General features: G+C 46.5%; 2 protein-coding genes across 2 annotated transcripts in view; one reads left to right on the plus strand and one right to left on the minus strand.

The window, feature by feature from the left end:
* Positions 1-3420: 3420 nt before the first annotated feature.
* On the plus strand, positions 3421-18842 carry LETM2 (leucine zipper and EF-hand containing transmembrane protein 2; the record flags this gene model as incomplete). Its single annotated transcript, XM_082680411.1, is given in 11 exon segments — positions 3421-3467; positions 4877-5330; positions 6165-6282; positions 6285-6307; positions 10613-10750; positions 11166-11366; positions 12981-13100; positions 15872-15985; positions 18205-18297; positions 18615-18713; positions 18828-18842. Coding segments are annotated over 11 exon segments (1422 nt in total).
* A 5595-nt stretch (positions 18843-24437) lies between these two features.
* The window catches only part of FGFR1 (fibroblast growth factor receptor 1), a 47238-nt gene continuing 44916 nt past the window's right edge, over positions 24438-26759 (minus strand). The window contains exons 13-18 of the mRNA XM_082680323.1: positions 26543-26733; positions 25760-25882; positions 25553-25623; positions 25148-25285; positions 24851-24956; positions 24438-24736 (exon numbers count right to left, since the gene is read on the minus strand). Of these exons, the coding sequence (XP_082536449.1) occupies positions 24560-24736; positions 24851-24956; positions 25148-25285; positions 25553-25623; positions 25760-25882; positions 26543-26733 (806 nt within the window). The 3' untranslated portion in view covers positions 24438-24559. The remainder of the gene's footprint in view (positions 24737-24850; positions 24957-25147; positions 25286-25552; positions 25624-25759; positions 25883-26542; positions 26734-26759) is intronic.

Genomic DNA, 26759 nt, shown 5'->3' on the forward strand with positions numbered 1-26759 from the left:
TTTCAATAAGAAAGATTCTTAAACCTTCCCTTTTTAAAATGGGATTGCTGACATATGGCCATGGTAGAAAATCTAGCTCATCTTTCAAATACTGGGCTTGGAATCGTTCATCTGGTTTATGAATACTTAATGATTTTCACTGTGCCTGGTTGTAAATGAATACAATGCATGAATAAGAATATTTCCTGGCATAAAATGTCTCCCAGGGAACTGAGAAGAATATTTTTGCATCTTTTATGATCTTTTGCAGAAAAGTACATGTACATGATAGTGCAGTGATTAATTTATGAAATTAATGTGAAAATTATACCTACCTAGCCTTTTAGAGTTCAAAATTTACCATCGGGAATTTTCAGGGAAGGAAAGGTAAAGAGACTTTATAAAGCTTTGTAGATTTTGTTAACTCTCGTAAACATAGAACGTGAAGTGAAACCTTTCGGTCTAAAGTTGGGTATCAGACACGCACAAAGGGCCCTCTAGTGGCCAAACTGAAAAGTTTTGCCTATGTAACAGTGGATCCATTTGGTTATTAGCTAAAAAATGCTTTGTGGATTAAAAGCAGTCTACATTTTTTTAAAAAATGAAATTTTATATACCGCCATCTTTTATTCTTACAAATGTGCAGCCCAGATGAGTAAGGTCTGTGGTCAGTCACATGTTAAGAGAAGTATTCTCCGTGTGAAAGCAATTCCTTCCTGTCATGTTAAAGTAGAGCCACCAAAATTTTGTTTTCCTTCTAGAGCCAGATAAAATGGATGGGTAGAGATAACTGGGGATAGAGTACATTTTTAGATCTTTCACTTTCCCAAGATGGCTCAGTTCCCCATCCTAGGAACTGAAGTGCCCCCAAACCTGCAGTGCCAATGTCATTGCACAGCTACTATAATATACATTTTAAATGTTATTTGAGAAACGCAAACTACTGAACATAATCAATATCTGTTAAGAGAACATTTATAAAGCAATTTTATTTAGTGGAATTCAGATTTCCATATGAAGATTTCATAGCATTCCAGTTTTTGGCCCTGGATATAGGAGAGGGGATGTTTTCCTCACCATTCCCGCCCTTTCTGCCACTCCCTCCCCTCACTGCTTTCCCCGCCCGCAGTTGCGGAGTTGGAAGGTGGGGGAATATATCAGAGTGATGTAATTGGTGACTCCCAGATAGTCACCATGGCGACTATCAGGCATATTACGCGACTGGTAGGGTAAGAGCTTCTTTAATCCAGCTTCAAGGAAGGGTGTTTTTTTGGGGGGGAGGTGAATCCACAGGCTACAGAGTGTGAACAGGCAGAAAAGCGTCAGTATTGAGCCCCCCAGCATAAACACTCCTTAAACTAAACCCAGTAGAGAAGTCATTTCGCCGGTGAGAACCAGACCTTGCGGCCCCCTGGGCTGCCATCGCGAGGGACGCCTTAGCGCCCCAGAATCTGAGAGCTCATTGGTGGGTGGTGTCGTCACTCAGAGTGACGTAATGGCTGAGGAAAGAGGTGGAGCCATAGAGAGTTGGCTTCTGGCCCTTCTAGCTGGGGGAGCTGTGGGAGGAGGGGAATTGGGAAGGCGCTGGAGGACTGAGGCAGCAGTTCCGGGGAGCCTGCCGTAGGAAGTAGGGGTGGGCGGGCCAAGTCCTCAGGCTGTTACTTGGTGGACCGCGCCTGCCTGTTTTCCTCCGGAGCCCGCTCCCTCCGCATCCTGCTCCTCCCATCAGCGCCCAGATTTCCAGACAGCTTCGAGGCCCCACCCCGCGCTCTCCTCAGCCCCTGACCTCAGCCCCCCGCCCGCACCCCAACTTTGGGGCTCAGCCTCCATCCCCCCTCTTTCCATGCTTGGCCTCCTCATTTCTTTTCCGTACCCTGTGTCCCGATTCTTCTCGCCTTCCTTCCATACACTTGGATCGCCAAGGCTCTTGGTCCCCGTGCCTGCAACACGCCCGCTCCAAAAAAAACCCAAGACCCCGCCCCCCGCCCCGGGACCCCAGCACAGCAAACACAGCCCAGCAACACACAACGCGCACAAAAGTCACCGGCTGGGGAGGCCGAGAGCGCGTTTTGCCACCGTGACGTCGAGAATCTAAGGCAAGGGTAACGGGGGGAGCCTGGGGCCCGGGCGAGCGGGCGTGGCGGCGCATAAGCGCAGGCGGGGCTCGCCGCCTGGCTCCGCCCCGCTCGCCGCCCGGCCCCGCCCCGCCCCGGTCACGGCCGGGCACTCCTGGGAAGTGGTTGCCCACAGTCCAGGGGACGAGTGCCTGTGGCCCGAGAGCAGATTAACTGCCCGATCGGGTCTGGCCTTCCTCCAGCAGGGGGCCACACGCCCTTGGTCTGGGTGCAGATGTTCCGAAGTATTATTTGAATTCTTGCTCAAAATGTCAGGTCTGTGGTTGAGGTTTCCGTACCGGAGGGATTGCTACTCCTTTCCCAGCTTCAGGAAAGCAGAGTTGACACTGCGAGATAATAAGGCTCTTGCTGCCGTTGGCTGAAGAGCGCCGTAGGATGCAGAAAAATTTTGGTAAAGGTTAAAGGTTTAAAGCTCAGTTTGGGCTCTTTGGAGGGTCACGAGCATAGGAAACCCACTTGAATTACCTCCACTTGAATTATTAGGAGGTGCCATGCATATTTTCATTGCTGAATGAGTACTTTCAATCTTTAAATGTTGGCAGCAGCTTGTCCAAGTATGGAAAAAAGCTAATTGAAAACAAATCCAGGATATTTACTGTCTACCTGTAATTTTAGGCTACAAATAAGCTTGTCTTGATTTCTTAACTACTTGGCAACCGTTCAAGTAAATTACTCAGTACTGTTGACCAGAAATCAAAATGTCTTTGAAGACCATGTCACCATCATGAACATCATCGTATTCGAGACCATTTCTATTTGTTGGGATCTCAAATAACCATTCTCAAAGCCAGGGCTAAGAAAATATTATTCGTGATTGTTGGAAATGCTCTTGAAGGAAATTTTACACCTTGAATAGAATATGCAAATTTTCTTCCCTTGCAATAGTTAAAAACACTTCAATCCTGATATCTGTATAATTGATTTTTTTCTTTTTCCTTTGGCTGCATTGGGTCTTCCTTGCTGCCTGGTGGCTTTCTATGGTTGCTGCGAGCCGGGGCTACTCTTTGTTGCAGTGTGCGGGCTTCTCATTGCAGTGGTTTCTCTTGTTGCGGAGCATGGGCTCTAGGTGCGCGGGCTTCAGTAGTCGTGGCACGCGGGCTCAGTAGTTGTGGTGCACGGTCTTAGCTATTCCGCGGCATGTGCGATCTTCCCGGACCAGGGCTCGAACCCGTGTCCCCTGCACTGGCAGGCGGATTCTTAACCACTGCACCACCAGGGAAGCCCTGATGTGTCTTTAAAGTACTGAATTGTTTACTTACTCCTTCTGTCTAGGTCCCTATGTTGACTTGTTGAGACAAACACAAATATGGCCTTCTACAGTTATAAAACAGTCTTAGCTATTGCCCGAGCAAGGTAAGCCTTGGAATTCCACCCCCCAATATTTATATAAACTTTATTTTTCTAGTTGGAAAAGATACATGTAAAAGGATAGGTTTAGTACAAAATTAAAGCTTTGTTGGTTTTAATTGTGTTGGTTTTTAGGAAGCTGACATTTTAATGTATTTAAACTTACCCCAGATTTTCTATATGCTTTAGAACTCAGGCTGAGTAATTTTGTAGAAGTGTGGGAACAGGTAAGATACAAGATGTAATGGCTTTAGAGTGACACCTCTGTAATGAGGCCCTTAGATGTAAAAAGGAGTAAAACGGCTGGTAAACAAGCCAATTCTAGGGTATATACCTGCCCCAGTAAGGTCTGTTATCACTTATTTGTTCCAAAGAATATTCACTGAGAACTTACTGCATGCCAGATATGTTGTATATTTTCCCCTTTGGCCATTCAAAAAGTGCTATACTTGGCACGCTTCAAAAATAGTCTGAAAGAATGGAAAAAGCTATCTCTTTGCCCAAAGAAGTCTCTTTGCCAGAAGTTGTCTTTGCCTAGATGGGTCTTATTTTTACTTTCAAACAATCTGATGTGTCAGTTTAGCTGAAGATTGTGAGTTGTCACAAAACTAGATTGTAGAGATCCCTGGCTGGGGAGCCCAATTCCTTTTTTTTTTTTAATTTAATTTATTTATTTATGCAGCAGGTTCTTATTAGTTATCTATTTTATACATGTTAGTGTACATATGTCAATCCCAATCTCCCAATTCATCCCACCACCACCCACCCCCCCGCCACTTTCCCCCCTTGGTGTCCATACATTTGTTCTCTACATCTGTGTCTCTATTTCTGCTCCGCAGACCGGTTCATCTGTATGCGGAGCCCAATTCTAACTCTTATTCCTAACATTCTTTAGGAATCTTAGGTGAAGGGCATTTCAGTAGTAAGTCCCTCTCATTTGAAGGAGTCCCTGGGCACTGCATAGACAAAGCAGTATTGTGTGATTGGTTTATCCCCACAGGGACCATGAAATGTCTCATTCAAACAATATATATATCATCAGTAGACTAGCTAAAGACACAAGTGTTCCACCTGTTTTATGATAATAGAGACAAAACTTTCAAACATAACCCAGGGTAAAAGAATGTTTGCTTTTTAAATCAATAGTCACAGAGTTTCTAACTTGTAATACGGCAATCATTCTTAGGAATTAACTTATTAATATTTCTCTTAGAGTATATCATTCACCCATAAAGCATACTATCCTTCAACTGGGCTCAACAGTTATATTTCATTCATTCATTAACATAATCTACTTTTAAAATGCAGGCTTCAAAACGATTGTTCTATTTTTACCAAATAAAATATCTATTTCTTTAATTTTTTGTCTTGTAATAGTATGTGCTCAACTCAGAGGATGTTGTTCTTTATTCCAGATTCCCTAGCCATTGTGTCCATCCCACCAGCTCTTCTCACTCCCCATCATTTGCATTTCTTCACTTACCAGATTCCCATTTAAATAAAACATATATGAAGAACTATGGCAGCAAGAAGTACTCCTATTCTACTCAGACAGGCCATAAAGTACTTCACTTAAGGACTAGAGTAATACAAAAGCTGCACACATCTGCTTACTGGCTGCAGGAGGTCCCGGGTAAACCTCAGCTGGAGCAAATCACAAAGAAGCCACAGGTGCCAAGCCCTCAGCCAACAGAAGAAACTGGAGTGAAGATTAAGGAAGAAAAGCGATCTTATAGGCAGATAATTATGGATGAACTTAAATATTATCACAATGGATTCTATTTGCTTTGGATTGACACCAAAGTTGCTGCCAGAATGGTTTGGAGGCTGTTGCACGGACAGGTGCTGACCAGACGAGAGGGACGAAGGGTAGGGCAAGAGTCATATTTGCGAAAGAAAATGGAAAGTTAAAATGAACTATTTGGAACCAACTTTTTTTTTTTTTTTTTTTTGCGGTACGCGGGGCTCTCACTGTTGTGGCCTCTCCCGTTGCGGAGCACAGGCTCCGGATGCGCTGGGTCAGCGGCCATGGCTCACGGGCCCAGTCGCTCTGCGTCATGTGGGATCTTCCCGGACTGGGGCATGAACCCGCATCCCCTGCATTGGCAGGCGGACCCCCAACCACTGTGCCACCAGGGAAGCCCTGGAACCAACTTTTAAGTTCCACTTCAAGTTCATCTTAAAAATCCCAGAGTAGGAATAGTAACTCATGGTGAGAATCAGAATTTCTTACTTGTCTGCAACTGACTTGCTGTACAACTTTAGGCAGCGTTCCTAAAATTTGTGTATATTTGTCCATGGAATGGTTATAATTGTGTTTTCTAATTTCTCCAAGGGGTTGAGAGGCTTCAAGTTTGATCTGTGCATCTGGAGTAGAAACTGCTGTTAATATATTAAGTATACGCATTTGAAAAAGCAATTTTAACAGATACCATGTTATTAAAATACAGACCCCTAACTTAGATAAAAGCTCAGAGACACCAATAACATGTTTTGATTGTCATAGATTTCATTGAAGATATCCCATAAATATTACTTCAGAGCTATGGTACAGAGGAAAATCCGGCCTTTCCATTTTATAAACAGCTGCAGAAAATCTGTCTTGGTTTTTTTTTAACACTTTAAGAACCAAGGCAGGCTTTTGTTTTTGTTTTTGGCGTGTCCTAAAATGATGACTATTTGCATATGCATTTGATTCTTTAGCTGTTGAGAACGTGTGCTGATTTATTCCGCCTGGTTCCATTTATGGTGTTCATCATTGTTCCCTTCATGGAATCCTTATTGCCAGAGTTTCTGAAACTCTTCCCAGAGATGTTGCCATCATCTTTGAAAGTGAATCCAAAAAGGTATGTAGGATTTTAAACTTTTTAAAAAATTAATAGATTTTGTTTTTTAGAGCAGTTTTTAGGTTTACAGAAAAATTGAGCAGAAAGTACAGAGGGTCCCCACGTATCTCCCTCCCCCTGTTATTTCCCCCATTATTAGCATCTTGCATTCGTGTGGTACACTTGGTACAATCGAAGGACCAGTATCTATACATCAGTATTAATTAAATCTCATACTTTACATTAGGGTCCACTCTTTGTGTTGTATAGTTCGATGGGTTTTGAAAAAAAAATAATGTCATGTATCCGCTATCACAGTATCACACAGAATAGTTTCCCTGCCCTAAAAATCTCCTGTGCTCCACCTTTTAGTCCCTCTTCCCTCTTCCCCTAACCCGGGGCAATCACTGATCTTTCTACTCTATAGTTCTGCTTTTTCCAAAATGTCATGTAGTTGGAATCATACAGTGTGTAACTTTCTCAGACTGCCTTCTTTCACTTAGAAGATGCATTTAAGGTTCCTCCATGTCTTTTCCTGGCTCATTTCTTTCTATCAATGCATAATATTCCATCGTACGAATGTACCACCATTTATCCATTCATCTGTTTGAAAGACATCTTAGTTGCTTCCAGTTTTTGGCAATTATCAATAAAGCTGTTGTAAATACTCATGTGCAGGTTTTTGTGTGGACACAGGCTCTCAGTTCATCTGGGTAAATACCTAGGAGAGCAAATTGTTGGATTGTATGGTAAGGCTATGTTTAGTTTCAAGAGAAATAGACAAACTGTCTTCTAAAGTAGCTGTACCGTTTTGCATTCCCACCAGCAAGCAATGAAAGTTCCTGTGGCTTCATAAGCATTTAGTGCTGTCGGTGCTTTGACTACTATTAGCTATTCTAATTGGTGTGTAGTGGTATCTCATTGTTATGTTAATTTGCAATTCTCTAATAACACATGACATTGAGCATCTTTTCACATGCTTATTTGCCATCTGTGTATCTTCTTTGGGGAGGTGCCTGTTCAAATCTTTTGCCCACTTTTTAATCGGGGTGTTTTCTTTTTGTTGAGTTTTAAGGGTTCTTAGTATATTTTGGGTACAAGTTCTTTATCAGATATGTGTTTTGCACATATTTTCTCCCAGTCTTAACTGTGTCTTTTTCAGAGCAAATCTTTTTAATTTTAATGAAGTACAACTCATCAATTTTTTTCTTTCTTGGATCATGCTTTTGGTGTTGTATCTAAAAACTCACTGCCAAACCCAAGGTCACCTATATTTTCTCCTGTGTTTTCTTTTAGGAGTTTTATAGTTTTGAGTTTTACATTTTGAGTTAATTTTGGTGACAGGTGTAACATGAGTGTCAAGCTCTTTTTTTTTTTTGGCCTGTGGATATCCAGTTTTTCTAGCATCATTTGCTGAAAAAAACTATCCCTTCTCCACTCAATTTTAACTTTTTACCATGAAAAAATAAAGAAAACAAAAATCACCTGTTACTGCAGTGACTAGTTGAACAGTACGCATGATTTATTCAGCCAAACAGACCATTTAGTGCTTGTGAGTAGTCCCTGGGAAGAGGGTGTCCTTCTTTGATGGTCACTGTGAAGGTGAAGCGCTGGACCACCGAGGCAGCCCCTGCATCCTCTCCATCTGTGCCACTCTCCCAGACAGATGGATGAAGGCGTGGACACAACACTAGCAGAGGACAGAGAGGGCAACTTTGAAAGCAGACCAGGAAATGTTTCACGGAAGAGGTGACCATGGACCTGAGACTTTAAGAGTAGTAGAATTTTACCACACTGTTTGAAAGTCACTCTGGATAGAAGGAATAGCACTTAAGATGGCTTAACAGTGTAAAAGAGTATGCCAATCAGAGACCACTGACTGATTCTTTGTGGTTGGAGCAGGGAGTACAAGGGGATGGGTGGGAGAAAATGAGACAAACGTGATGTGTTGGGGTCAGGTTGGAAAGCATCTACCACCCTAAGGAATTCAGAATTTGACAGTGGTGAGTAATGGAAGGTGTATGTAAGCAGGGGGTGAGAAAAACAGTAATCTCTATTTTAGATCAATCTAAATAATCTAATCAACCATGATTAGAGTTGTATTTTAGAAAAACAAGTTGCTGGCAGGAAGGATTAAAGAGGGCAGAGCCAAGTGAGGAAAACCAGCCGGAATGTTTTTGCAGCAGCACAAGAGAGAGATGAAAAAGCCGGAATTATGAAAGTTGCATGAGGAGTGAAAACTTGAAGATAGATTTGAGGGACTTCCCTGGTGGTCTAGTGGGTAAGACTCCGCGCTCCCAATGCAGGGGGCCTGAGTTCTATCCCTGGTCAGGGAACTAGGTCCCACATGCATGCTGCAATGAAGATCCCGAGTGCCGCAACTAAGACCAGGCGCAGCCAAAGTAAATAAATAAAATATAATAAAAACAGTAAATAAAATAAAATTTCTTAAAAAAAGAAGAAGATAGGGCTTCCCTGGTGGCGCAGTGGTTGAGAGTCCGCCTGCCGATGCAGGGGACACGGGTTCGTGCCCCGGTCTGGGAGGATCCCACATGCCGCGGAGCGGCTGGGCCCGTGAGCCATGGCCGCTGGGCCTGCACATCCGGAGCCTGTGCTCCGCAACGGGAGAGGCCACAGCAGTGAGAGGCCCGCGCACCGCAAAAAAAAAAGAAGATAGATTTGAGACAGATTTAAGGGGTAGAATCAAATTGCAATATTTAACTGCCTGGCAGTGGTTTAGTTTACTTACATTTAAAGTAAACAGGATCTAGAATTAATACCATAGGATTCCAAGGAAGGCATTAGTGAATGCAGGAAGATGGGGGGAATGAGGAAGTGATTTATCTAAATATTCCTCTTTCCTCAGCACTACTCATTCCCCAGACATACATATATACACATCATGGCCACAGTTTCAGACAATACTGTCTTCTTTGCTTTGTTCCATGAACAGAAGGGGAGCACGAGAGTAAGCGTGAGTGTGCTAGCTTTCTACTCACACCAGGTCACAGGAGCATGCGCTTCTCTTTCATGGTACTTATCTGGTATGCTTTCACATTAATTTGTGGAATTACTGGATTATCATTAGTCAATAATGGTTGTCTCTCCCATTAGACTAGAAGTTCCATGAGGGAAGGGACTCTTATTTGTTTTTGCTCATTTTATCCCAGCACCTAGCACACAGTGGATGCCCAATAAATAAATGGATGGATGGATACAGATGAATGAAATGGATGGTTAAATGGGTTTTAATGATGGTGTCGCCACTGTGTAATTTTGGGGGCTGATTCTTTTAAGATCTTTCTAAAAAAATCAATGATCGCTGTGATTGGCTGGTCATTAGAATCTCTTGGGCAACTTAAGGGGGAAATGTATATATATATATATATAAAATATATATATATGTGTGTGTGTATATATATATATACTATACACACACACACACACACATATTCCTGTTCCTCTCTACTCACCCTGATCATGGTTATTTTTTATTTTATTTTATTTTTTTTGGTACGTGGGCCTCTCACTGTTGTGGCCTCTCCCGTCCGGAGCACAGGCTCCAGACGCGCAGACTCAGCGGCTGTGGCTCACAGGCCCAGCTGCTCCGCGGCATGTGGGATCTTCCCGGACCGGGGCACGAACCCGTGTCACCTGCATCGGCAGGCAGACTCTCAACCACTGCGCCACCAGGGAAGCCCCATGGTTATTTTGAAAATACTACCACACTGCATCTGTGATAATGAATGAGAATTTAGAAATACTGGTCAACATAGTGTCTTAAGAGTATACATTTAATTCTCTTTTATATAGTGCTTTGTTCATATCTGTTATGGCACTTAACTCATTGTCTTATAATTGATTCTTTCTGTTTTCTTCTTAACCTGTAAGCTACTTTAGCTTAGAGTTAATTTCCTAGTTTTCTTTAGTTTGTGGCCCAAGCAAAAACAGGGGCCACTCACACTAGGGGTTGACTTGACCAACAGCCTAGATGGCTTGCACCAGGTTAAGAGACAGTATGTATCTGTTCTAAATAGTGACAAAGGCTTCCATTGAGGGGACATTTTGGATCTATCAAATACTTATGATCATTGTATCAATGAAAAATGAAAGGTAAGATTAAGGAGACAAGCTGCAAATCAAGGCTACTTTTTAATTTGCTCTGGTTATCACAAAGCGCCTTCAGTTAGGTCTGAAAATAATATTCATACGTGAAATAGGGATGACCGACAACAAAGCCACAGTTATTTTTCTCTCATCTTTATCTACCAAGTTGTAATCACAAAGAATTAACTTTGATTAACTTTTTCCTCTTCTATTATGAAGGAAGAAAAACAGAAAAAGAAAATGGCTGCGAAGTTGGAACTAGCAAAATTCCTTCAAGAAACGATTGCAGAAATGGCAAGGAGGAACAGGGCGCAGCTGGGGGATACCTCCACCCAGTTCGCATCCTACATCAAACAGGCGTCAGTCTTTTATATAAAACCGGACAACGTATCATCATGGAGCTTCCAACTTGTTTATAATCTCTGAATTTGCAAATATCTAAGTTACAGAGATATAATATTGCAAACATTTATGGGAGTTTGCAGGAAAACCTATCTTAAAGCCATCAATGTGTTGAAGATGTTGATAACTTCTTGGAAAGAACAGTAGAATGAGACTCAAACTTCTGAACTGCTCCTGATTTTTCAGTTGATTTAGGCTGACTTCCGACAGATTTTTTTTTTTTAACTCCTCTTTGTAACACAGGGCACGCTTCCACTTCCAGACAGAAGACACAATCCATAAATGCTTTGGCGTCTTTCAAATAGTCTACAGGGAAGATTCAGTTAAGTAGGAAGCACGTTTTAATCAGCCCCTTCGTCCCACTACCTAGGTCCAGACAGGCCACAAGCCCAGCACAAAGGAGATAGTTCGCTTTTCCAAACTCTTTGAGGATGAGCTGACCTTGGAGCACCTCGATCGATCTCAGCTGGTGGCCCTTTGCAAACTTCTGGAACTGCAGTTCTTTGGAACCAACAATCTGCTCTGCTTCCAGCTCCTGATGAAGCTGAAATCTATGAAAGCAGATGATGAAGTAAGAGCTGAACTACAGTTGTAGGGGATTAGCCAGGCCTTGGGGACTGTCTTAGGGTGGCTTTGTGACAAAGTGCAGTGTCTTCTGTTAGGTCTGCTCAGGGGCTGGTTCTGGAAGAATGAATGGTTTAAACCAGGGGGTCTCCAACCCCCGGGCCACGGACCAGAACCGGCCTGTGGCTTGTTAGGAACCGGGGCCGCACAGCAGGAGGTGAGCGGCGGGTGAGAGCAAAGCTGCGTCTGCCACCCCCCCCATCGCTCTCATTATCATCTGAACCATCCCCCTCGTCACCCGGCCACCCCCGTCTCGGTGGACAAGTCGTCTTCCACGAAACCGGTCCCCGGTGCCAAAGAGGTTGGGGACCACTGGTTTAAACAACCACTGACAACCTGAACCTTGATTACTCACTTGAGGAGTTGCCTGTCGTATTCTTCAGAAGGCCCTTGTAAGCAGTTAGTAGTTTGGATGTCTTAGCTGGGACTAATCTAAAGCAGTTAGGGTCTGCTGGGAAGGAACAGCAACCCAGTAGATCCCTGAGAACAGCAGATTCCACCGCCAAGGACAGTGCGCGACCCCCTGTACCTCCCCTCTGCTTCTCCCCACACAGCTGGGTGAGCCCGCCTGGTACGAAGGGGTGGCAAAGGATAATGCAGGGAGGGAAGGCAGGACCTCGACATCTTCTGGAAGAAAAGGGCACCATTTGGACTATAGCTACTAATTAGAGTCCTTAAAAAGTGGGAAGACAGGCTTCCCTGGTGGCGCAGTGGTAGAGAGTCCGCCTGCCGATGCAGGGGATACGGGTTCGTGCCCCGGTCCGGGAAGATCCCACGTGCCGCGGAGCGGCTGGGCCCGTGGGCCATGGCCGCTGAGCCTGCGCGTCCGGAGCCTGTGCTCCGCAATGGGAGAGGCCACAACAGTGAGAGGCCCGCGTACCGCAAAAAAAAAAAAAAAAAAAAAAAGTGGGAAGAATGTTTCTTGAATCTGAATCAGTTGCTTTAAAAGCATTCTGCCTGAGGGAGCAGAGCTCCCAGAACTGAGAAGGCAGGATCCCATCGGCCCCATTTAGATGTTTAGGGGGTGCTTTTAGAACTTTGGAATAAACAACACCGGTCCCAGAAGTACCACAGTTTGGGGTCATACCAAGCAGAAACTGTGTTAAGTTGTTTTCTGAAGGAGTTTTGCAGACCAGGGAGCTGGGGCCGTTCCTGGGGTCGGGGAGGACCACCACCCATACGTGCAACAAATGGTCCATTGAAAGCTTTTGTAGTGGAATATTTTTCTATGAGTCTTAAAGCTGCCGCGAAAGGGAAGTGGAGTAGAGCTGTCACAACCAGGCGAAAGGCAACGCAAGAGGGGAAAGAATTACCTTGGGGACAGGCAGTTGAGGAGTTCTGTCAACTTCTCTGATGTTATTAATACCTGTTTGCGGGATTCCCTTCATGTCAACCACTGCACCTCCCGAGATCACCTTGCTTTATTAATTGCCTGGCCTTTGCAGCAGTCAGCGCAGGGGACAAAGTGGGAAAGTGACAGATTCTGCGTTTCCCCCGATTTGTTGGAATTAGGTAAAATTGGAACCAAAGGATCCAATACCATTCCTTACGTTTGTTTCAGGTAATTGCCAAGGAAGGGGTGAGTGCTCTGAGCCTGTCAGAGCTGCAAGCGGCCTGCAGGGCCCGGGGGATGCGCTCACTGGGTCTCACTGAGGAGCAGCTGAAGCAGCAGCTCACAGAGGCAAGTAGCAGCTTTACTGGACCCTCTTCCCCGGAACTCTCTCCCCTGCCATCTGCAGACCTCGTTTTGTGATTTGTGCTTTGCCATCTTACCTAATTTGCCTTGTTTAGTTGAGCCGTTGGCAGCTGAAGAAGCTGGATTTATTTCTTTTTTAATTAATTAATTTATTTTTGACTGTGTTGGGTCTTCGTTGTAGTGTGCGGGCTTCTCATTGTGGTGGCTTCTCTTGTTGCGGAGCATGGGCTCTAGGCGTGAGGGCTTCAGTACTTGTGGCACGTGGGCTCAGTAGTTGCGGCTCGTGGGCTCTAGAGCGGAGGCTCAGCAGTTGTGATGCACGGGCTTAGTTGCTCCGTGGCATGTGGGATCTTCCCGGACCAGGGCTCGAACCCGTGTCCCCTGCACTGGCAGGCGGATTCTTAACCACTGCACCACCAGGGAAGCCCTGGATTTATTTTTGACAGAGACACGGTAGGTACTCTATTAAAGAGTTCTCTATTGCTGCTAACACACCACCACAAATGTAGGGGCTCAAAGCAGCACCCATTATAGGCTCATGGTTTTGCAGGTCAGAAGTGCAGGCTGTTTTCCTTTCTGGAGGCTGTGTGGGAGACTCCACTTCCAAGCTCATTCAGTTTGTTGGCTGAATTTAGTTCCTTGCACCTGTGGAGTGAGGTCCCTGTTTCCTCACTGGCTCCCAACCCCAGGCTACTCTCAGCCCTGGAGGCCCCTCCACCTGCATGAACTTCTCACATGACGTCTAACAGCAGATTTAAGGTCTCACGTGATTAGGTAAGACCTACCAGGATAATCTTCCTATTTTAAGGTCAACTGACTTGGGACTTGAATTATATCTGTAAAATCCCTTCATGGCAGCATCTAGATTAGCGTTTAATTGAATAACTGGGAGAAGGTGTGGGTACACGAGGGACTGGAAATCTTGGGACCATCTTCGAATTGTACTTCCTCTGGGTATTATAAGGGCCTGGGCAAAAGCTCTGATAGAAGGCCTGTCATCCGTGTGAATCCATCTGGAGCCACCTTGCCGGGGGCTCAGCTGGGGTTGCTTTCCCAGTTTGTGCCCCAAACCAGGGTCAAGTGTTAGCTTTGTAACAGATTTCCCCTCAGATAACACAGTCTCCCTCAAATAAGAGATTTTAACTGAGTGTCAATGCTTTACAACAAAGGAATAACTCCTATTACAATCCTCATTCCTGTAACTGTATAAAGTGTGTACTACGGAATATACACAAATTATCTGGGAATAGGAACCACTGTCATGACTTTGAACCCCGTCAGGTAGCTTTTTCCTCTTCCATGTCGGACCTGCTCTGGTTGGAAGGTGAGCATGTTATCAAGGGGTATTTAAACATCATTTATTTCCTGAACATAGAGTATTAAGTGACTTCACACTGTCAAATTGCTTTCTTGAAAGGATGTATCATTTTACAATGTACTTCAAGGGGGTGAGAATACTAATCCAACCATACAATATTCAGCACTCTGTAATGTAATTCCAAAAATCCTATGCTAGGATACGGCTGACATTTTACAGAAAGGAAAAGCTAAAAATGGTAAACCTAGGAAACAGCTTAACTTCAGAAAAAGATAATTAAAACTATGCAATTTGGGAATTCCCTGGTGGTCCAGTGGTTAGGACTCCACACTTTCACTGCTGAGGGCCAGGGTTTAATCTCTAGTTGGGGAACTAAGATCCCACAGGCCACATGGTGCAGTCAAAAACAAACAAACAAACATACAAAAAACTATGAGACTCCACATTCACCTGTTACGTTGGGAAAGGTCAGAGTCTGGTGACACATCGAGTTGGAGAGGATGTGAGGAGAGAGGCACTCATGCATTGCTGGTAAAATCCTCCATGGAGGTTTGGCAATAGCTTTCAAATTTTAAAAATGCACTTACTTTGCCCTAGAAATTTCACTTCTAGGAATTTATCCTATATTCTTGCACATGTGCAAAATGAAATATCTACAGGGTTATCTATTGCAGCACCATTTATGACAGCAAAAGATGGAAAACCGTAGAATAATCAAATTATGGCATTTCCGTACAATGGATTCCTTTACAGACGTTTAAAAAGAAGGCAGCTCTACATCATCTGGTATGAATCAATTTCCAAGATATTTCAGAAAGCAAAGGACAAAACAGTGTGTATACTGTCACACTTGGTGTAAAGATAAACATAAAAATATCTATTTTATATGCACAGAATATCTCTGGAATATTGTATCAGGAACTGCTATCAGTGGTTGCTTCCAGGGAGGGAAATAGGGTAGCTAGAGAATAGGGTAGAAGGCAGGCTTATTTTTATTGATTAGATTTTATTTACCTTTTGAATTTTGTCTCTTGTGCGTGTATTATATCTGTCTATATACACATACATACATACATTTAAAGTTTGGCCATTTGGTGCTTGAAAACTTACATCTCATTCTAATGTTAATTTCTTTGGTTATGAATGAGGCTGATGTATTCTTTCACATTATCGACTTCCTACTGAAGAGAAGATACTTAGCTACTTTGATCCACAACTGGTTTGAGAGTTTAACTGAACCTCCCTCTCAGACTCTGAAAGCGAGAGGCTGCAGGGCCCAAGCACTGGTGCAGAAGCCAGGAGACGTGTCCCTGTCCTTGTTCTGCCCTTAGTACTCAGCGTGCGCCTGCGGGCTGTAAAACCAGGGAAGAGTAGATGACCGTGGGTCCAGCTCCCACGTCCTGTGATTGTCATGTTTCATCCTCCCCCCATTCTCCAGTGGCAGGACCTCCACCTGAAGGAGAATGTCCCTCCTTCTCTTTTGCTTCTGTCCCGAACCTTCTACCTGATAGATGTGAAGCCAAAGCCAACTGAGATACCACTCAGTGGGGAGGTAAGTCCTGGGTCGGTGGGGAATCTGGACCCCAGGACTGGGGCCTCTCCGCAAACCTCCATTTCCCGTTACAGTCAGAGTAGGCATTTCTTTTGGCATATCTTGGAATTTGGCCCAAGTGGCTTTAAAAATCTTTAAAAAATGAAAATCACTCAAACCACCTCTAGCTATGTAGCTGTTACTATCTTTAGGAGTCTTATTTGATTTAGGAGTCTTATTAGGAGTCCAGTTTATTCTTTCTCCTTAAGTATCTAGTCTTTTTAGCGGTTTTTTTTCCCCCACCATTCTTTCTCCTTTGAGACTGAATGGTTCCTGTTCTTTCATGTCTATTTCATTTGTCCAGATTCCTATTAATTTTTTTAAGGTTTTTTTTTTTTTGATGTGGACCATTTTAAAAATCTTTATTGAATTTGTTACAATATTGTTTCTGTTTTATGTTTTGTTTTTTTGGCTGCGAGGCGTGTGGGATCTTAGCTCCCCGACCAGGGATTGAACCTGCAGCCCCCTTCACTGGAAGGGGGAGTCTTAACCACTGGACCACCAGGGAAGTCCCCAGATTTCTATTACTTTTTAAGCAGTGAATGGCCAATCTAGAATATAAACAGTTCTTTTTGTCTTCCTTCAACTCTTTTCCTTAATCATTTTTTTATTGCCTTGAACTCAGCAGCTTTTCTCCTGGTGTTTTACTGAAGAACCCAGGACTGGCCCAATCACTAGAGCATCTTGCTCTGGGTCCATCAGAAAGGGCCTCTCGCTTCCCTACTTTGTGGCTTCATGTCTGACTCAGAACATGCATCAATGATAGAAGATGCTGCACGTGTGACTGAGCAGATTGAACTAAGTACTATGGAGTGAGGACCAATCATTTTAAATCTTAGTTATGCTATTGACTCCTTGGGCAAGCCAACAAAAATGATACAATGTCTCGCATGAAAAATGTACTTCAGTAGTTTTGGACCTGATTCATAAATGTGACTTCTGAAAGGGAAGTGAGATGAAGGTCTTGGAAGAAGTAGGGCCTAATCATATTTCAGTATGCTTGGATGTGCTCAAGTGATACTTGAAGAATAAAACTAACGCTTAAGGATCTTAATCTTCAATAAAGCTTGTGGAGGACAGCCAAAAAATAAAAAATAAAAATAAAAATAATGTACTTCAGGAAACACCATCTTACTTTCCCTTTCCATATTTCCAGAGACTAATCTGGATTTGGGCTTTGTCCAGAAGGATTCTAGGGAGACTAGGAGCAATTCTGGAACATAAACCATGTTCTAATAGGCTGCTGGGTTCTTACATTTTCTGAGACAGACCAGCTATTTGTCATTTTTAGACTGCCCTTCAGTAGCAAAGAAATTTTGGAGTAGCAAAATGTCTTAGAGCTAAATTTGAGTTTCAGAATTATTCTAGAGGGGCATAAACTCTTGATCCAGATGTTGTTTCTGGAATGGTTAATAAAGACCTAAGAAGTAAGGACAAGCTCCTAGGCATTTTATTGTTGTTGTTTTTTTAAATCCATGCTTTTAAACTTCTCCATATATACAAAATGAAAACAAGTAGCATACTAGGTTCAGTAGAGAACTGAGAGACATCAAACTGAATATACTATAGTTTTGGATATACGTAGACCCTTTCCCTCCAAAGTACGTGAAGAAATTACTTACTTCCAAAGAGCAGTGATATATTTGCTTTTCAGATCTAATTAATGTAATTGTTGAAGGCAGATTAGCTAGCTCTTCTAAAATACTACTCCCTCCCTCCATTTTCCTGGTGTTGCAGGGCATCTATTACGCAGCACCTACCATTTGAATAAGTCAGACAAGTTTATCACTTATTATTAGACACCATATAAAGATGTCACTTTTGACTAAGTTATAGCAATGCTATTAGAAACTGATGGGTAAATGAGAAATGGCCACTTTTGTGTTTTTTTTTTTGAGAGTGAGAACAGGATCAGAATTGGCAAATCAGTAGCTTGTTAATAACAGAGGATTTTAAGTATCAGAATCTAATTAGAGTGCAACTAGGGTGCTCAAAACTCAAAAGATAAATAATACTAAGTTGCTATTTCAGGGACATGTACTTCAATATGTTACTCATAAAGGAAGTCAGGGATTTAGTGGAAAGCAAATTGTGCTGGAAAGTACCGACTACCGTAGAAGTGCTGCTGAGTTTCAGGAAGAACAGAAGGCTTAGCTTATATAAAACATTTCTCTCCCTAGGCTCCCAAGATGGATATTCCCGTGGGATCACCCACTTCCTCTGAATCTAAAGAGAACATGGCGGGTTTAGCACTTCAACTGAAGGGAACTAAGGTTAGACAATTACTTTTCATTTGCTTAAGTGAAAATAACAAGAAGTTAATTTCTCTATTTTTCACCGCCTGAATGAAACTGAATTTCAATACAGTGGTGTTCTTTAATATGGATTTTTTTTTGGTACTGCTTGATCTGTTTCTAAGAAAGTTCAACATCTGGCTATATGTACTTAGGTTCCAGATTTTGCCTGTTGAGTCCAGTGCCAGATGTGAAGTAGCTGTTTCAAGCTCCTGGTAGCCATGGCAGGGTGACTGTAGACACAATATACCTTTTGCTGTAAGTCAGTAACCCAACTCTCAGCTCTGATGTTTAAGGATGAAGAACTGATACAGCTGCCGCCAGCTACATCATCACTTACACCATCAAATCCTATTTCATTATGTAAAGGATCCATCACTTCTGCTAAAGAAGCTGTAAGTTTCTAAAAAAAGAAAACCCTTTCCCTCTAGTTACTTTTAAGGGCAGTGAGAATCTAGAATTATAACTGTTGCAAAACACCGCACCCTGTCTCCCTGTCTTCCAAACAGGAAGCTGGAGGCTGAACTTTAGTCATCTTTATAACCACTATATTTTTTAAAAACTCCATGACCCAGGGCTTCCCTGGTGGCGCAGTGGTTGAGGGTCCGCCTGCCGATGCGGGGTGCGCAGGTTCATGGCCTGGTCCGGGAGGATCCCGCATGCCGCGGAGCGGCTGGGCCCGTGGGCCATGGCTGCTGGGCCTGTGCATCCGGGGCCTGTGCTCCACGATGGGAGAGGCCAAGGCAGTGAGAGGCCCGCGTACCGCCAAAAAAACAAAAAACAAAAAGAACCCATGACCCAAAAGTGAAAGAAAAAAAAAAATCAACAAACGCAATCGTGGATCAGACCTAACCATGTTAAGTCTAGAAGCTAATTACAATATAGGCAGATTCTTATTTTCTGTTGCACCAGATGGAAATAGTTCCCATATGTTGTGTATTTCGCACAGGCTTCAGATGTCAGGAAATACTAGCAGGAAAGCAATTTAAATCTTAGGAGAAGTGCATGTAAATAAGAAATTACTTATCTATCCACTTTTCCCATTTGGGGGCGAGAGCAGAAAGCCTGCTGCAGTGAACAGTAGGGGGTCACGGGGGAGTTGAGTTGTGGAGTGGCTTTGCTGACTCCTGAGAACCAAGGAGAGAACCAAGGAACTCCCAGATTTTTAGGCCTTGTTTGCATGTCTTCTTTCTCACTGTGACCAGTCCCTAAAATCCTTATGTTTTGTACCCCGACACTCCAGGCAGAATCACAAGACAACCCAGAACAGCAAGGCTAATTCGAATGGAGCATAAGGACTCATGGAGGATGGAGCGCCCTCTCTCTGGCTTCCTGCCCTCAGCAATGGCATCCGTAAAGGACATCCCAGCCAAGACTACCTATGTCTGGTTTCAGATATAAGATCAGACATTTAGTCCTTGGGGCAGTCTTTTGAGGCCTTGTAACCATTCAGATGATGTCAGCAGCAAGACCAAGTTCAGACCATTTGGAAAACTATAATTGCCAAGTCCATTTCCCCTGTAGCATTAGGTCATCCCACTGGACCTTGTGTAAGGCCCACCCGCCATGTTGTTTTCCAACAGCTTCATGTCCTTTAAGGGAGGAAATTTTTTGCATAATGGAATCAGCTTGGTGCCTTAGATACCTCTCGTCTCCTCTGGCTTGGTAACCCGGGTAAGAACTTGGGTACCTCCGAAGCCAGTGATGGTGAGAGTGCCTGACCCATCAGTAGGAACAGTGCCCTGGAAACGAAGTACCTTCTGAGACAGAATGGATATAACTCCCCAGTTAAGTCTTCCTGGATATAAAGAAGAAAAAGCTTCTTGGAGAAGCAAATGGGGAGTTCAACAGACTGGCAATCAGAAAGACTTGGCCGCGGCTTGGCTGTTCTGAGACAGCCCCTCTCGGGCCTGCAGAGGCTGCAGGGATCTGGGAGGCTGCCACTCTTCCAGCACATATGGCTTCCATTAGCCTCCATTTGCTAGGAAACATAATTAAGGGTTTAAGACTTAACCATTTGTTTGTGCTGGGTGTGTGTTTTTCTGGTCTGTTTGTCTTTCACAAACAAGACTATCTGTTAGTCACAGGGGTTGTTAGAGTCTGATATCATCCCTACGCTACCCAGTAACAAGTATCATGTTCAGATATTTACGTTGGGTGTCTTCAGTGTTGTCCATACTGAAAAAACTTAACATAATAAATAGGCTGCCCTGCAGCTGACCACCAGCCTTCTTCCCTTGGGGAGTGCTTAGAAGGGGAGAGGTATTTCAGCTGTGGGTGATGAAACTGGATTCCTTTACTTGCTGTGAAATTGAAAGCAGTTAGATGGGAGTCAATGGAACCAAGGAAAACTCACATCTCCCCACCTGGGATCATCTAAATGAGGAATGTCACCAGCATTTCGCAGCAAGGAAATGCACTTTAAAACGCTTCCTAAACCTCTTCTCCGCCTCACCATGTCCTGCCGAGGAACGCCAGTGCCTCGACTACGACGAAACCCGACCGTGCGGCCTTCCGGGCATCTCAGCATTGGCTTCGCAAGGTGATTCACAATAAATTTTCCCATTTTTCAAGTGATGGTTGTTTAATTAGTTCACATTTCAGGTGTTACACGTGAGAAAGGGATGAGCTAGTGCACTTGCTCCACCCTGTTTCAGCTGGATGCCTCACGGGTGCTGCTGGGCTGCTCTACAACTCTTCCTGGCTTTCCCCATGAGCAGAGTGGGACTGGTTAGCTCAAGGGGTTTGGACCTCCGTTGGACTTCACCCATTTTTGCTTCATAAATAGGCATCTAAGACACTTGACACACCTCTCCTCCCCTTCTTCTGAGAGTCCTCAGAGAGGTCAAGGTCGTTGCTTTGTTTCATCATTGAGAGCCCTTGGCTGGTGGGTCCCATGATCGTTAGATGCAGCCCCCTGCTGAAACCGAGCTAGTGGTGTTCTGGTAAATGATTAACACCCGACTCTGGCAGGGGCCGTGGTTGCAGGGGGAGCCCTGATTTGTAGCCTTCGCATATTACGGTGATGTAAGTACTCCCACAAGGTTGATTTTCAAGCTACCAACAGGAGGTCACCGAACAATGCAGAGTTGGGAAGAGATGTACACGATCAGCTCAAGACACCATACTTAACAGACCCTAGGCCTCCTGGAGGAACGAGAGACACTTAAACCTCTAATTGGTGCCTGCAGCAACTGTATCAGTTCCATGTACCAACACAGGCATCTGGGAGGCAGTACCGTGTAAATGGCCATAAATACTGTTAAGTGCCAACCTAGAGAGAACTTGCCCCAACAGAGTGTTTCTGAACACCAGGGTTCCTGCTGATCTGGCTCTCAGCAGCTGAGGGAATGGAAGCCTGTCTCCTTCCCCCGCTCTCTACTCTTCCCCACACATGCAGATACTGCAGCTGTACCGGCTGCTAATAATCTGAGTATAACTTTAGGCATTTTCTAAAGCCCAACCCCAGTGGTGATGTCAGACTCGGCCCTCGTCTCACTCACTGAGAATTCTGCTCCAAAAGAAAGGTGTTGGTGGCATCTGACATGTGTGGACCTGCACCGTGTCCATGTCTAATCCTGTATTTCGATCATTACAGGTCACACTGGTGATATCGAATAAATGCTCTATAACGTTAAAACCTAGACTAAAGATTTCCCGGTCCCCACCAGCGCACAGCTGTAGGCCAGGTCAGACTAACGGAACGTGAAAGCCGATTGGCACGTTCCTTAATCTTTGATTCTGGCTTGCTGGCTCCCCCCACTGGCGGCTGATCAACACAGCGACTCTGTTGTCATTGAGACAGATTCTTTCCAGCTGAGGTTTGATCTTACTTACCTGAGATCAATACGGTACATTAGCGGTGCCCGGGGAAGGATGCTCCCCAGCCTGTGGCAATTAGAAAGGGCGGGAGGGCAGTATCGATCGATGCTGTGGTGATCCCAGGCCCTAATCTTTTAACCTTCAGGAAACCAGACACTCAGTGCCTTGACAGCACGACATCTTCATTAGATAAGCTGGATTCCTTTCCTCGGGAGACCCAATCTGGTCAACTAAGTAAAATGGCCATTTCATTTTCTCTCAGGTCAATTTCACTATCTTTTATTTGCCAGTCAGCTCAGTCTCTCGGGAAATTCACGGGGGATTTCAGTAGCAACAGCGAGGACATCACTGTTACAATAACAGTGCCTTCTATCTCCCAGCACCTCTCCCGAAGGTACAGAAAGCCCTTTGTAAAAGATCGCCCATCCGTCCACACAGCCGTGGGCAGAAATCATCACGGGTTTACAAGGAAAGGCCCCACTAGAAGGTGTCAGGCAAATGGTTTTAAGTGCTAAAATTCATTTCCTGGCTCTGCCAACGTATGCCTTCTTTAAACATAAACACAAATCACGATATGTTGACAGTTGCATATTCATTCACAGAGGAGACCCAGGAGAAGAGAGAACTTTACAACGGTGCGAGCCCTGCGGCTGCCGAGAAATAGCTCAGAAAGGAAAACTCAGGAGCAAAAAGCCCATTCTCCCGACAGGAATGAAAGCGTGCTGGACTTCCTTTTGCACTCAGGAGGAATCCAGCAAAGGGCAAGACTTGGGGGTAGAAGCCGAGTTCCAAGGAGCCAGGACCTACTTGGTGAGGGCAGTACTAACCAGCAGGTGGTGGAAGAAGAAAATTTCCCAGCAGCCAAAGCACACACATTCAGACCATGTTCTCCCTTTCCTGAGGGCCGGGGTGGAGTTTGTATAGGAAGAACCATAGGAAGCCAAGATGTGTGATAGCCCCAACACACGCAGTCTGATCACACGAATTCAGGAATCGTGGATGGGCAGGGGGGAGGGGGAATCATGGACACAGAATAGCCTGGGAGGCAAGAAACATGAAGCAAGGGGGCCTGAAGGTAAAGCTCGTCTTAGGGGACAAGTCCTCCTTCACACAGAAGCACGGGCAAAGCCACACCCACACACAGAGGGGCAGCCGCGCATCTGGGCCTGAGCGCCTGCAGGCCCTCGTCGAATCGCGCTTAGCCTACTCGCTGGCTCTTCTGAGGTCGGCCCCCAGCTCCCTGTCTGACCCTCAGACCCCACCTGGCCTCACCCTCTCCCCCGAGGAAATGGTCCGTGGTGGAGAGGGCCGCAGGGCCTGGCCCCAGGCCCAGCTTCTCTGCTCCCTGCCCATCACGCAGCCGTCTTCTTTCCCTGTCTTTCCCAAAGCATCGCAGAGCTAGGAGGCTTGTCCGGAGGCCTCAGTGCAGGACCTGAGGGCAAGAGCTGGTTGGGAGTGGGGACCACAGAGAGCACGCAGTGCCCTCTGGACAGACAGCCCCAGAGCCCGTCAACCTTGCTCCTCTGCAGCTGACATTCTCTCCCGTGTCACACAGCCCGTATAAAAATGAAGCAGCAGCAATTTTTATTGAGGGACCTAAACTGAAAATAGGTTTAGAACATAATTTAAAAAAATAAAACAGCAAAAGTAGCAAAAAATATATGACCTTTTTAAAAACATTTTCCTTTTTTTTTTTTCTTTTTTCTTTGTTTTTAACATATAGCAACTGATGCCTCCCAGCCACCAGGAGCATCTTACCCAATGGGTAAATCTCTGGTAACGACCCTTTTAAAAAGACATGTAAATATATACTCAGATTTATACACTTTGTGTTTTCTTCATAGCTATGTACAAAGCCCCTGCTCTGGGGCTGGGCCCCAGGGCCACGACACTGCTCCCAGCCTTTGCGTCCCCGTCCTCCGGTACCAGGTATTTGGTCAGCAAAGCAAATTAGTATCGGAATTAATAAGCCACTGGCACCATCCATCTGGAGCAGAGGTCGCCTTCCACGGAGGCCCGAGTGCTGACCACCCCCCCTCACTCCTGCTGTAGCCCGAGGACCGGGCACCCGCCACGGGAACACAGGCTGCACGGAGCAGACAAAACCAACACAGAAAACCTCGGTCGGCTCTCCCTCGTGTGCTGCCCGTGCCCCCACTGCCTGACCCTCCAGGCAGTGCCAGGCGGCTGGGAGGGGTCCCGGTCCAACATCTGGGACGGAACCAGGTGGCCATCAACAAGTCCCCGCCTCCCTGCTCGTCTGTGTCAGCGGCAGGCTGAGAGGAAGAGGAGAGGGGAGCTCGGGGGCGACAGCTGGCTCCTGCCAGCAGGAAGGGCAGAAAGGAGGCGGCGAGTCCAGCGGGAGCGGGGCTGGGGCCGTAGCTGAGGATGGAGTCCGGGGAGGGGTGCGGGGTGCTAGTCAGCGCCGTTTGAGTCCGCCATTGGCCAGCTGGGCCGGGTGTCGGGGCAGACAGGGCTCCTCGGGCAAGGGCTCGTGAGAGAAGACGGAATCCTCCCCAGAGGAGCAGGTAGAGCTGCGGGTGTCGGGGAAGCTGGGGGAGTACTGGTCCAGGGGCATTGATAGGTCCAGGTACTCCTGTGGGAGGGGACAGAAGGACGCTGGACCCGCACTCTCCCCCCGGCAGCGGCAGGAGGAATTCAGAGAGAACCCGGCCGGCGGGGCCTGAAGGCCTGGGCAGGGCAGCCTCACCTGGTTGGAGGTCAAGGCCACTATGCGGTCCAGGTCTTCCACCAGCTGCTTGAAGGTAGGTCTTTGAGAGGGTACCGCGTGCCAGCAGTCTCGCATCATCATGTACCTGAGGCAGGCCGGTGAGGGCGGGGGAGGGAGGACCAGAGCTGACAACAAGGCTCAGGGCGGAGGGACCACGGGAGGAGTGACCGGGGAGGGCTGCGGTGTCCGACTAAGCACCCCTTCTTCCCTCTGCCTGCCCAGCCCATCTCTCCCCCAGGGCCCAGGCCTGGACCCCAGGCATCTTCTCCGGCTTACAGCTCATTGGTGCAGTTACTGGGCTTGTCCATACGATGACCCTCCTTCAGCAGCTTGAAAAGCTCCTCCACAGGGACGCCAGGGTACGGGGAGCCGCCCAGAGTGAAAATTTCCCACAGAAGCACCCCAAAAGACCACCTGTGGAGGAGCGTTCCGGGCACAGAGCTAGGCCACCCTGCAGTCCTTGCTGCTCTCCCTCCCCAGCACGGCAGGCACGCACCCTGAAGCCGGCCCCGGCCCCCAACACAAGTCCCTACCCCCAGGGGACTCCAGGGGACCATGACCTCCGGGAACAGAGTGAAGGGGCACATACAATGTTTTTTTCTCTCAGGGATGGAATGCCAGACTCTACCGCCCAGGAAACTCTCTCCCGGCATCCCTGGCAACTGCTTATTTCAGACTCACACGTCGCTCTGGTGGGTGTAGATCCGGTCAAACAAGGCCTCGGGTGCCATCCACTTGACAGGCAGTCGGCCCTGCAAGCAGCACGGGGACACTGGTGGTGGCCCGGGGCAGGCGGGGGCACATGCAGGGCTGGACGTGGCTCACCCCACCACAGTGGAGCGGAGCCCCGGGCAGAGGACGGGCACCGAGGGCGGCGCCAGCACTTACGTTGGTCGTCTTTTTATAGTAGTCGATGTGGTGGATGTCACGAGCTAGGCCAAAGTCTGCGATCTTCATCACGTTGTCCTCCGTCACCAGCACGTTCCTGGCGGCCAGGTCTCGGTGTATGCACTGCGGAGCCAGGAAGGGAAGGCGGATGGGAGTGAGGAGGGCGGGGCGCAGGGGAGGGTCTGCAGCCGTCTGTGGGCCCGCTCCCCTCGCAGGCCTTCGCCCACCTCACCACTCGACCTCCCCGAACGGTCCAGCTGCCCGCTACGATGGCCCTCGCCCGCACGTCAGAGCCAGCCGTCCAAACACCCCCAGCTCTGGGCCCCTCGATCACTCCAGCAAACCCTCCATATCGACCCCTTTTCCTGCCCCTCCCAGCTCTTAGCTTTGGATTTGCACCCAGCAAGCGGAACCTTTCGCTTCTGTCCAGTGTGTACGCGCTCTCACGCCCCGTCTCCCTGGGCGAAGCACATCCACACCAGGCTGGGTTCAAACAAAGCAGCATTTACTGAGCACCAAAAGCTGTCCTTAAGTCTTGCACGGGACCTCATTTTCCCCCGTAGCCGTTCTACAACGCAGGCAGTAGTATTCTGACTTCACGTTTGAGGAGAAGTAAGGAGGCGGCTGCCTGGGGCTGCACAGAGAGTGCCAGTGCAGGGACTGGAACCTAATCCACCCTGACCCCAGGGCCACAAGGCTGCACTGGCTCGCCTGACTCTGACGTCCCCTAAGAGCGGCCCGCACATCCCCCACCCCAGCCAGGGGAGCCTTCAGGAACCACACCTTCTTGGAGGCGAGATACTCCATGCCTCGGGCCACCTGGTAGGCGCAGGATACCAGGTCCTTGGAGGACAGCTGCTCCTCGGGATGACGGCTGGGGTTGTAGCAGTATTCCAGCCCCGGCGGCCTCCGGGCCTGCAGGTACTCTCGGAGGTTGCCCTTGGAGGCGTACTCCACGATGACATACAGGGGGCCTTGGGGACACGAGGACCGAGAGGCC

Source organism: Grampus griseus (genome assembly GCF_964374135.1).
Source record: "Grampus griseus genome assembly, chromosome: 21".
Taxonomy (NCBI): Eukaryota; Metazoa; Chordata; class Mammalia; order Artiodactyla; family Delphinidae; genus Grampus; species Grampus griseus.